The sequence below is a fragment of the Crocuta crocuta genome, unplaced genomic scaffold (assembly GCF_008692635.1).
Source record: "Crocuta crocuta isolate KB4526 unplaced genomic scaffold, BGI_CrCroc_1.0 scaffold162, whole genome shotgun sequence".
Lineage (NCBI taxonomy): Eukaryota > Metazoa > Chordata > Mammalia > Carnivora > Hyaenidae > Crocuta > Crocuta crocuta.
The window spans coordinates 4,905,683-4,918,119 of NW_027529433.1; the positions used below are offsets into that span (position 1 = coordinate 4,905,683).

The window sequence follows — 12,437 nt, forward strand, 5'->3', positions numbered from 1 at the left end:
ATTGTTTTCTGCTGTATTTTTTTTTTAGTGTTTGTTTATTTTTGAGAGAGATTGAGCATGAGCAGGGGAGGGGCAGAGAGTGAGGGCGACCCAGAATCTGACACAGGCTCCAGGCTGTGAGCTGTCAGCACAGAACTGGACATGGGGCTCTAACTCACCAACTATGAGATCATGACCTGAACCACAGTCAGACACTTGACCTACTGAGCCATCCAGGTGCTCCAGTTGTTTTCTGCTTTAAGTAATTTTCGTCTGAGTGATTTTCTTTAGCAGAAGTTGCTCTGTTTTATTTATGGATCCTTTGAATTACTGAAATTACTGAAACACCATAATATCATGCATCGACTATAACTTTTAGCTTATGCAGTATAAAATTATGATTCTGACACATCTAGTATCCAGCAAAACTTCAGTCTTGTTCTAATAGTTCTATAATATTTAAAGAGACATACGGTAACCCTTATTTATATTGGAACTTCTGGTTTCTTTTTTGTTTTGTTTTGTTTTGTATGTGGGTTAAGTTTTCTGAAAGCGATGGCAGGTTTCCAGATTTTTGTTTCTTAGAAGAAAACAGCCAAATTGCCTTCTGAAAGCCAACTAATATAAAAGCTGCTTTCCTACTGGGAAGCAGACTAAGAAAAACACTTAACACAGTTGTGTAATTGTTATTAAAGCATAGTTTGCCTGTGACTTATCTTGGTAGTTTGGAACTTAGTGCCTGTTCAGGTGATTAAATTATAGGCAATTGGCAAGTATCTGTACTAATGCAGGGGAGACACACAAAGAACCATTTATATCTGGCTTTGCGATGTGGAGATTGCACTCAAACTTCATGTTCATGGTCCTTACACACATCCACGATGTCGTGACACTTTTCTGATCCAGCTCTATGATCATCCTGGTGTTTGGCTCTGTAACTTGAGGGAGGAGCCCAGGTTACTATAGGGTCAAAAATTTTTTAAATGCCTATACCTAATTAAGATGAGATTGTTCTGTTTTAATTCGCCTCACAAGTCTCATATATAATTGAAATTGTTTTGCATTTGCTCTTATAGTTAAAGTATGGCTATATTAATGTTCTAAATTTTAGAAATAATAAATACCTAGAGTTACTTGTATTTTTCATACAGTAATTGTTAAAAATTATCATCCTGCACATGTAACATTTTTTGCCATTCTTTTATACCCAGTAACAAAACAAAAATGAACAATTGTTAGTAAAATCAGTACCAGTACTTTTCTTAATGTCATTTAAAATGAAATAGCAATTACTGTTTATATTATAATAACAGAAATTGACAGTTTACCTCTTTATGAGTTGTGTTCATGTTTTTAACTGTAGTGCTCAGTATCCTATTATCCTGTGGAATTAATGAGTTTATATATCTAAACTTATATATTACTTAATTATTAATAAAATTGAAATCCCTGTGAGATTTTTGAGTAACCCCTTTATTCTGTGATGGTTGCTTTTTTGAGTTAATGAAGAGTAGGACCAAAGCCATTCTTGTATTTACTAATGGTAATGGATTTACGATTGATTTTTTTAAAAAAAGTATGAAAAGCATTTTAGAATAATTTATTCCCACTACTCTTAAAATTTGAATAGTTTTTACGTTAAATGCCAAGTTAAAAAATACTTAATATAAGACATATATAAGAAAAAGGGGAACTTTCATTAATATTCAGAAGTGTGTAATAGTGTAAAGTAGAAATTTTAATTGAATACATAGTAGAATATGGTTCCTACATGTCAACATAAAATGGCTTCCATTAAGAAAAAGCCAATTAAAGGAACATAGGTTTTATGGAATTCATTTCAAAAACCAGGAACATTTCTTATATAATTAACTACTTTTCAAGATCAATGAGAAAGTATATCTACTGTTAGATTATATGACATGTATTTTTCATTTTCTAAATGAGCAATAGTATCAGAAAGCCAACCAGTTATACTATTGAAAGACTCAGTTATCTTTGTTTTCATTTCTCTGGCACTTGGTGATTGAAAAGGCTGCTCTTTGACAACAAAAATCATCCCATTGAGATCTACAGAGTTATGGTCAAATCTGCTATTTTCCAGATAAGGGGTAATACAGAAATGTGATTTTTAAAAATCTTCAAAAAGCATTTGTTAAATATAGAGTTGAGTATCTTCATGTCCTGTTTTAAATATTCAGATTAAAATATGTGAGATTCTATGCATTGTAAAAGTCTTAAAACATATTGTTTAAGACACTACTAATAAACTAGTACATAAATGAAATATACAAAGAGCAGAATGAATAGTAGTAAGCCAGTGTATGAATGGACTACAAAGGGAAAATGTCAATATTTCATGTGTTTAGGGGAGGAGAATTAGAGAGACTAGCAGTGGGAATCCTAGGTATATTCAGGGCCAGAAAAAATTTCTTAATGTTCCTCTGAAAAAGAAGTCAAGTAAGGGTTTATGACAGGTTTGTATTCAAACTGTAGAAACTGACGTGTGTTTGCTTTAATTACATTGCTTGTTCTTTGATAAAGGTACTAATGTACAGTGTGACAAAAAAGCAGAAAGCTAAAAATATATAGCTCCACAGTCTTTAAGGTTTTTCTTTACAAAAGAATTTTGTGGGGGGGCAGGGTGGTGATGGGCATGGAGGAGGGCACTTGTTGGGAAAAGCACTGGGTGTTACATGGAAAACAACTTGACAATAAACTGAAAGGAAAAAAAAAAAGAATTCTGTGGGAGGTTTGTATAAAATTCAGATTCCTGAGACCCACACCCAGGGACTCAAATTTGGTACAGCCCAGGAATCTGCATTTTAGCCAGTAGTCCAAGCAGTTATGAAGCCAACATTGTTTCATAGTGTACAGTTTAAGACTTTCTTGAATTATCAAGAGTTAATGACAGCCACACGACACATTTTAAAGTGAGTTTTTCCTATGTTTATGCATTTCCTTTTTACAGATTAGTTATTAAGGGATGCTAATAGACAAGATATTTTATGTTTTTTCTTACAGCTATGCCATTGTGCCCCAGCAAGAGTATATTGTTGATTATATCAGTATATTACAGCCCTGTCTGTGTAACAGTCCTAGACCACAAGGAAAAGTTTGTCTTTCAGCAGCCTCAGCCATTTCACATTTTAACCCAGTTTCCAGACTTCTGACGTTCAGTAACGGTGGTGTTCAAAAGAGCTGTCAGACTGCCTACTCATTTTGCCCTTTCACGAACAATAAATTGACCCTGCGAGGGGGAGGATGTGATAATTTGAGTGAAAACAGCCTTGTGTCTGCCATGATTCTGTTTTAGTTCGTAGCTTATTCAATAAGACCTTAGAACAGTTTTCATTATTCACTTGTACTTAGTACTTTTTAAAAAAAATTTTTTTAAATTTTTTTTGTTTATGTTTTATTTATTTCTGAGAGAGAGAGAGACAGCATGAACAGGGGAGGGTCAGAGAGGGAGGGAGACACAGAACCGGAAATAGACTCTCAGCACAGAGCCCGACGCGGGGCTCAAACCCACGAAGCATGAGATCATGACCTGAGCCAAAGTCAGACGCTTAACCGACTGAGCTACCCAGGCACCCCCACTTGTATTTAGTACTTACAGTCCTCCTCCCACCCCGTAGATCTTAATCTATGTTTGGATCTTGTTTACTCTGTCACTTTTTTTAACTTGCAAGTTTTGAACAACATACAACTTGTGAATAATTACAGTCTTAGTAAAATGATGTTGTCTTACTATGGTTTCTGAGGTCTTAACTAGTAGGAAAGTCTGGTGCTGCGATTGGAACAGTGTATCCATGGCAACCTGGCAGTCAACTTTTTAATTTGCCAGCATGTTTAAAGACAGTTTATTTGTTTCGGGTTGAAAATCAAAAATCTTATTATTTAATTGAAGTTCATGTAAAGAACAGTTTGTTTCATTTCTAGGCCTTCAACTCATCCACTGAATCACCATTATCACATATATGTTTAATGGTAATTAATAAGAAAAATACTGGTATATACTACCATTTCCATCATAAAATGTCTTTATTGTGCCACTCCTTCACTCAATGTTTTTTGAAGACTCGTGATAAATTTTCTTAGGGTTACAAGCATGAATGGCATAGTCACTTCTTGGTGGGGGTCTTTGATACTCCCTTTTCTCCTGTTCTTATTAGATTGCTCAATCTTTGGATTATTATTTTTGTTGTTTTATTTCTTTTTCCCTAGTAACTGTGGAATATTTAAATACCAGGTAATTTTAAAGGGCCATGATAGAAAACCATGTCTTCGTGCCCTAATTTTATAATATCTAATACTATAGTAACCAGACTTAACCTGTCTTAAAATGTTTTGTAAAGAGTTGTTAGTATAAAGATATCAGGCTTTGGTCTTTTCTACTGTATGACAAATTTGGAATCTCAAACAGGACTAAAGATTTGTGGAACCTGTTTACACATCAGAGTTCTTTCTCAGGTCAGTGATTGTCCACGAGAGGGCAGCACTGCTTTTTTATCTGCTGCTTTGATCTCTGAAGGCTCTGTGAACAGCATTTCACTGAAAAACAAATGTGGACCTCAGTTAATTTTTACACGGAACACATATTTGGATATTTCAGAAATAACCAAACTACATCGCTGATTTTGCTTTAAAACATTCTTTATTTAAGTTTTATTTAATTCTGCCATTTGTGAGGTAATATTCTGCAATGCAACAGTTTTACTAATTGGAATATATAACTGTTTTCATGTAGAAATGAGGTATTCTTGATGGTTTTCCTTCTGGGTTGGCAATTTTATAAGGAATCAAAGAGAATGGGGTAAGAATTTATTTGTTTCATTATTTGGTTTTCGGTTAAGGCCCATCCCATTACCACCCCCCACCAAACAAACAAACCAAATGCTTTGGAATAACTGGGATATTTCATGTCTTCTTTGAGAAAGTGCACTTAGATTTATTTAGCTTCTCTTTATAAAGAAAGAGAATGTGTCAATGACAAGATAATATGGAGAATCGTTTTTTATACCATGTTTAAAGATTCGAACAGAATATAGAGAGTCTTAACTATGATGGTAGCTTATATTTTTGTTTTAATTCTTCTCATCAGAATGTTAAAGGAAAACACTACAATATTGCTGGCTGATTTTTTAAAAATAATAGGGGGAAACACATTGCTTTGGATAAATTCTCTAAACTTGAATCATGTAAATTTTTCTTGTCCTCAATATTAGTTCAATTGTGTAACAGGCTTAACTTTAAAATACTATTTTATAGTCAAGAAAATGGAATTTTTTTCCAACTTACAAATGGTCTGTTTAAAATGTGTATTTACTCAAAGTAATAAGGGTTTATCATTTTAAATTCTTTGGAAAATAATGCTCCAAATCATGATGCTTTGGTATTTGATGTTAGGAGGCTTATTCAAACCAGTATTTCTTACATATAATCATTGTGCGACTTCATTACACATTTGTCAACTTTGGACTAATTATTTTTATACAGCTAGGGCAGGGCACTGCATCTTGTGATCGTCTTTCTTACTAATAGGATTCTGTCTGCTTCAGCAGGCAGTAATTGAAGGCTTCATGTACAGGGTAGGGGGGAAAAAAAAGTTTTAGCCTGAGTGGGTCATTGTCACAGCTTCTGGTAACCAGTAGAACAGAAAACACGAGAAAATTGAACTCAGAATAGAAAAATCAGAAACCAGGAAGACTATCCAAGAGCAGAAAAAGCATGTCTTAGAGCTGTTGCATTAAGTGTAGCAAATATGATTCCACTTAAAAATGTTTGTGTTTGTGAATACCCTGGGGATTGATGAAGCCTCTCAGATAAGTATTGTTTAGTTCCTGTTGTCCTGTTAACATTTCAGTTGTTAAAACCGTTGAGTTGTAGGATTTCTTTTCCTTCTGACAAAGAACATTTATGGTCCATAGCCAGCTTCTCATAAATCTTTTTTAAAAAGTGTGGTTTAAGTGCATGAGGGAATAATATTGTAAATATATTGGTACAGATTTGTTGTTCTCTGAGTTGTTTTCCTAATTCTTTCAACAGTTAAGACAAATTAACTTTTTTAGAAGAGTGGTGTCATTTAGGTTTTGCAGGCAGCTTATTTTGTCTTTTTCTTTAATTTTAAGAGTTCTTGTAGGCTTCAAAGATTAAATGTCAATTGCTAGAGATAATAGACAAAAAGACATGTAACGAAACGAAATACAGATAGATCTAAACAGTTTTACCTTCTCAGTTGGTGATTACCAAACAGCCAGTGCTTGGTGGTAGAATGAAAATGAAAAACTATGAAAAATACCTCGATGGTATCCTTTTAATAACACGGAGCCCGTCATACACAGGCGATACGTCTTTAACTGTCACCCTCTTGTTTGTTCTCATTTGTGCTGTTACTGGTGTTCGAGGTCGGTTGGCCGCCCAGAAGTCCTCCCTTGTGGAGTGTCACAGCTCCATTCAACAAGATTTTCTGTTTTTCCTTGTGGGTGTTCTTTTGAGGGAGTGGGAAGCAGGAGATGCTTAATTTTTTTTTTTTTTAATCTTTAAAGGCAGAAATTAAAAAGTTGTTATGACAAAGCACCAAGTCAGGATGCTTTGAATCACATAATAGTACAGATGCAGCTACACATTTTGAAGGGGAAAATCTTCCCTCTTAAAGTTTTTGGAACAATAATAGATTATATGCTTATTAGGTAAATAAGAAAAACATTAATCTTTCTGTTTACTAATTAAAAAAAAAAAACAAATATTAAAAGTACATTTTACATGTTTGAGAATGCGTATGAACCAGAACCAGAATACTTGGGTTCAAATTTCTGCTCAGCCATTCACTGGCTGTGTGCCCCCAAGCACGTGTCTCAGCTTCTGTGGGGCCTCACGTCCCCCGTCTATACAGCATTCTGCCTCATGGCATCAAACAAGTACCCACTACACAAAGCACTTAAATAAATGGTAGCTGCGTTTATCACTGTGGTGACCGAAAAACTTCACATGTCTTCTGAAAAAGTTTTGTCTCAGCATTAATCTTCGTTTGAGGTCAAACACAGAGATCCTGATGTCAGCCATTAAATTTAGCATAGAAGTATTTGACCCAGGCTGTCTTTATAACCAGCGTTTCTTACATCCAAAAGCTAGCTATGTGTTTTATTAACTGGTACTCTTTCCATAACTGTCTTTTCAATGTATGTTGAAGCATAGCCTGTTCGGGCATTAAATGATTAATAAATTTGGGGGGGTGGGGGGATGGCTTTGCTTTTCATGGACCAAAACAAACCAGTTGTAATCATGCTGTGTTCCAATTAAATATATCCTTTTGGAACTGTGAAATGAGAATGTCAGAACATCTGATCTTCTAGTCTCCTGCTTTAAAACCTTGCTTCTACCATTTGTGCCCACTAGAACACAGAGACCCAGCAAACAGGCAGTAGCTTTTATACCAGCCAGCAGATTTTCTGGCTAGGACGATTAGCTAAGCATGTTTCTGCTGTAGGGTAAGCAAAGACCCCTTTTCTTTCCTGCCCCTAATCTTTACAGTATTGAGAATTTTGTGGTAATAGGATTTCAAAAACATGTACGAGACATTAATTTTAATCTGTTTAAACACACTGACATCAAAATTGACATTTGTCTCTGCTGAGTTTACATTATTATACCATCGACTCTAAGTTTCTAATAGAAAAGAGATAAAATGCGCCTTGGGGCTGTACAACCCTGAAATTCAAGTGCTTTTGTGTTCCTATTCAGACATAATCTCCTTCACTACAGTCCCAAGGCACAAGTGTTAAGTAAATAAAGGGACTAATAAGACTATTGTTTACATAATTATAACCCTGTCAGAAATAGGGACCTCTGTGGAGAGATGTGTTGAGTGAAAATTTGGTGATGACCAGATCTGTGGCGAGAAAAGTTACATAAATGAGTAGGACAGGGGAGCCGCCTCGTCAGACATACAGACATGATTTAATAGAAATCCAGAAACAGGATTCTCCTGTGAAGCAGAAGAACCCCAAAAGTTTGGACCAAAGAAATACATAAACTTGTAAGGGGTGTTCTGTAGAAAAGGCGGCCGGTCATTTTAGGGCTGGTGACGTTGGTGTTCTCTGAAAGGTGAAATTAGGAAGCACTTCCTTAGGTCTTGTGTGGACCTCTGAAGAGCACCCGGTTACTTACACTTGCTGCTCACAGTAGAAAAGCTGCTCTGGCAGATTCCTTGCAAGTCTTCAGTGTGTTTGGAGAGAGGAGCTTTCCCTGTGTGTAGAAAATACACAAATAAATGACCGCAGAGATTTCTAACATACTTGATCAGCTACCCACTAGCTTACAGTTTAAAATGCAACTTTAAAACGTTGATAATATTTTCATATTAGCATATTCATTTTGCTTTTGAGTCATTATTCTAATTACTGTTGGAAAGCTGATTTTCATGATTCTGTTTAGGTCAAAAAAGGCTTGCTAGGTTGCCAAAAAGAAGAATCGAATGTGTTATGAGATCTTGATGTCATTTCTGAAAACCCAAAGAAGAAATTACTTTTCATTTAAAGAGAATCTGCTTCCTGCTTAAGTGGCTAATATTTTAATTAAGTTGGGAGTGAAGTTTTTCTGAGTGTCTCCTGATAAACTCCCTCTTTTATGTTGATGGTAATTAAACAGATCCCTGAGGACACCGTGGGCTCTGCGCAAGGCCCATGCTAATTGTCAGACAGGAGACACTGACCAGTTGGTTTGCTCTTGAATAGTCCGCAGCGTGCTGTCAGCGCAGCAGTTTTATTTTTATGTATTGTGAGCTGATGTCAGGGCTAACTGGGTGCCATTGTGGCTGAAGATGTTGCGCAAATTGAGGCAGATGGCTCAGATTCAGACACGTGTCATACAGAAAGGGGAAAGGGGATTGGCCCTGCAAAGTGGGGTCACAGCAGGTCACAGACCTGCTCTACACTTGTTAGTGTTTTCAAAAGCTCATGTGCGGCAACTTTGTTTTTCTCCAGTCATCCCTGCAATCAAGCCCCCCGCCCTCCCCCCCCCCAAAAAAAAATGTGTGGAACATGCTCCATGTGGAAAATGGAGGCCTGGGAGGGTACCGTCCTCTTCCTTCACGTCTCTGGGGCTCAACTGTGCGTGCAGAATGAATTAGCAGGATTGACAGAAGTTCATTGTGCCTCCAACGGCTTTTCAGTCAATAGCAGTGCTTAAAAGGCTAGTTTTGCTTTTAATTCCATGTAATTAGTAGATTCTTCATGTCTTGGAATTTAGTAATGGAGCCTTAGACCTCAAGTTTCCTCTATTCTAAAAGAAAAAGAAGTATCTAGCGTTCTGCACGTAAAAAAAAGTGTAGAAAGAGGGAGTACGGCGTTGTACTTAGCTGTCACATGGTTTTGTTGCATGTCCTTATCAGCATTAGACACTGAATCTGAACATTTTAACACGCGTGACTCTTTGAGACGTAAGAGTTTTATAACGTACATAAAATTACCTAACTTCTTGCATAATCATTTTCAGATATGAGGAATTAAAATTTCAAGCCCTTTGAGAAAAGTACCTTTTCTTAACGTGTTTTAAAAATAAAAATGCAGTGGTTTATTTTAAATGAGCCTATGGATGGTGGAATATTCAGTACCAAACGAATGATTCCCAAATATATATTAATGGAGAATTATTCACGTAAGTCTCTTGCTCAAACTAATAAGTAAAATAGACTTCCCTTTTTGTTCCGTTCTAAAAATGCACTAAAATTACCTGCTTGTGGTAAGCATGGTGCTGGGCAGGTTATTCGTTTTTTCAGAAGAATGCTTGGCTTTGGGTTTTTGACAGTAGGGAACCTGTAAGAAATTATTGAGAAAAAAGAACTGTTTTAAACCTATTTGAATTTATGCCATCTCCGTTTTTCCTCCCTCACGATAAAAGCTCTCTCTCTCTCTTTTTTTTCCTTCAGGTTTGCAGCTAAAACTGTGCACAGTGGGTCGTTGATGCTAGTTACAGTGGAACTGAAGGAAGGCTCCACAGCACAGCTTATCATCAACACCGAGAAAACGGTGATCGGTTCTGTTCTGCTGCGGGAGCTGAAGCCTGTCCTGTCCCAGGGGTAACCTGCTTACATCTGGACTTCAGAATCTGGCACACAACAAAAGTGCCTGGCATCCACTACTGCTGCCTTTCATTTATAATAATAGCCCTTCCATCTGGCAGTGGGGGAAGAATACACTCTTGACATTCTTGTCTCCTGCTTTAGAATGCTAGTGTGTATCTATCATGTATGCAATACTTTCCCCCTTTTCGCTTTGCTAACCAAAGAACATATATTTTACTGTCAATTTTCTCAACTCTTGAATCTATGTGGTGCTTCCTCTGTCCTGCTACTTCTTCTGGCCTTCTCCTCTGCCTTCTCTTTTTCCACAACGATGGACGTGAATTGGGTATTTTAAGTTCATTGGGAATCATCCTCCCTCCCACTGTAACCGAAAATTAGCCTAGGAATAGTCTAAGTGGCCTCTGAGCTTAGGGTGTGGAAATGGGAATAGCATACTTTTTAGAATCAGATACAAAAACAGTAAGATCTCTGCAAAATTTTGTTCTGTGAATTTCCTGGTATTGTAATTGGTTATTGACAATGCTCATCATGAAATCATCTCTGAATAATAAACTAGCATATGAATAACATGTGTCTTTGCATTTTTAATGAGAAACTGTGTGTAATCCTGAAGTTCATATGCTGATGTTTGTCTTAAAAGTAAATAGCTTGTTATATTCTGCAAAGAAGCAATTAAAGGGGTTTCGTTAGTGAAAGAAAAACCACTTTCAAACCCAGGTAGATTTTTTAGTTACGTTACAGAGTAGTTAACTCTAAGGAAAAAAATTGGTGTATTTAATAACAACAAAAATCATCATGTTGTACAATAAAATGTCTCTGTGCAGTTTTGATTAGTAGAGATCAGATTATAAGGCCTCCTGTTACACCTGCTGAATAAATTCTTTGAATCTCATTGCTTCTTTACAAATCTTGATGCCCAACTTAGGTGGACTGAAACACCTTTGAAAACTACTCAGTAGAAATCTAATTGTGGAAATTTTTAAAACCTGTTACATAGTCAACATATCAGCACTAANCTGTTTTTATTAAGATTATTCTCTAACCAGGGGCGACTTGGTGGCTCAGCTGGTTGTGCATCCAACTTCGGCTCAGGTCATGGCCTCACAGTTCGTGGTTTGAGTCCCACATCAGGCTCTCTTGTTTTCAGTGCGGAGCCCGCTTTGGGTCATCTGCCACTCAGTGCCCCTCCCCCACTCATGCTCACTTGTGCACTCTCTCTCTCAAAAATAAGTAAAACATTTTTAAAAAGTGGTTTTCTAACCAGAAAACTTTTTTTCTGAGACTTTTATATCTTTTTAAAACCAGATGAAATTTTATTTATCTTTCTGATACAAGNGAGCCTGGAGCCTTTTTCAGATTCTGTGTCTCCCTCTCTCTCTGACCCTCCCCTGCTCATGTGGTCTCTCTCTCTCAAAAATAAATAAGACATTTTAAAAAATTTAATAAAAGTAGAAAGAGAATATACATTGATGGAAACATTGTAGAACATATATAAGGAGAAAAAAATAAACAGAATGAAACAATCCTGGAAAATACATGTTGAGAAGAACAAAATAGATGTGAAAAATTATTTCAGTTTTCAAACTTGTGAGCTGGAGAGAGCAAACAAGATTGTTAAATTGTCCTGTTCTTGAAATACAGCATTTAATCCAGATGCGAAGTATTGCTGTAGAAGTCATGTGTCCTACCTCATCCTGGAGCCTAACATGCTGTGGCAGTGCTGACACCCGGACACCCCTCTATAATTGCAGCCTGTTGGCATTTCCTTTATTAATCCTGTTTCTCAGGGCTTACTTCGTAACTTTTGGTTTTTAAGTCAACAATTTTTTTTAAATGTCTGTTTAATTTTTGAGAGAAAGCATGAGGGACGAGGGAACAGAAACACACACACACACAGAATCTGAAGCAGGCTCCAGGCTCTGAGCTGTCAGCACAGAGCCCGACATAGGGCTGGAACTCCTACACCGTGAGATCATGACCTGAGCCGAAGTCAGTCACTTAACCGATTGAGCCACCCAGGCGCCCCTTAAGTCAACAACTTTTTGAAACGTTATAAAGAATTTGAAAGGCTAAATACCTGGTTTCTGAAAAACATATTTACACTAAATGCATCAAAGCAGAGGGAAAATGTATCTTGTGATGTAGACAGGTTTTTGTTTTCCTTAAATTAGGGTACTTCTTATCTTTGAAAATAGGTCATTTTATAGGTACCTATTTTTAAGGTAAGGAATTTTCAGTAGAACTTTATTTTTGAAAAAGATAAATATTTGATAGCTAACTTAGATTTAAAATCTATACTAAATAATATAATGTGGTATGCTAACAGTTGAGGCCATTTTAACATCAATAGCTTAATACCATTAAAATATTTTTC

General features: G+C 36.4%; 1 protein-coding gene across 1 annotated transcript in view; it reads left to right on the forward strand.

Moving 5' to 3' along the window:
* Positions 1-10,630, forward strand: part of AP3B1 (adaptor related protein complex 3 subunit beta 1) — a 270,204-nt gene extending 259,574 nt beyond the window's left edge. The window contains 1 exon segment of the mRNA XM_077759898.1: positions 9,908-10,630. Coding sequence (XP_077616024.1) covers positions 9,908-10,061 — 154 coding nt within the window. The 3' untranslated portion in view covers positions 10,062-10,630.
* Positions 10,631-12,437: the final 1,807 nt, after the last annotated feature.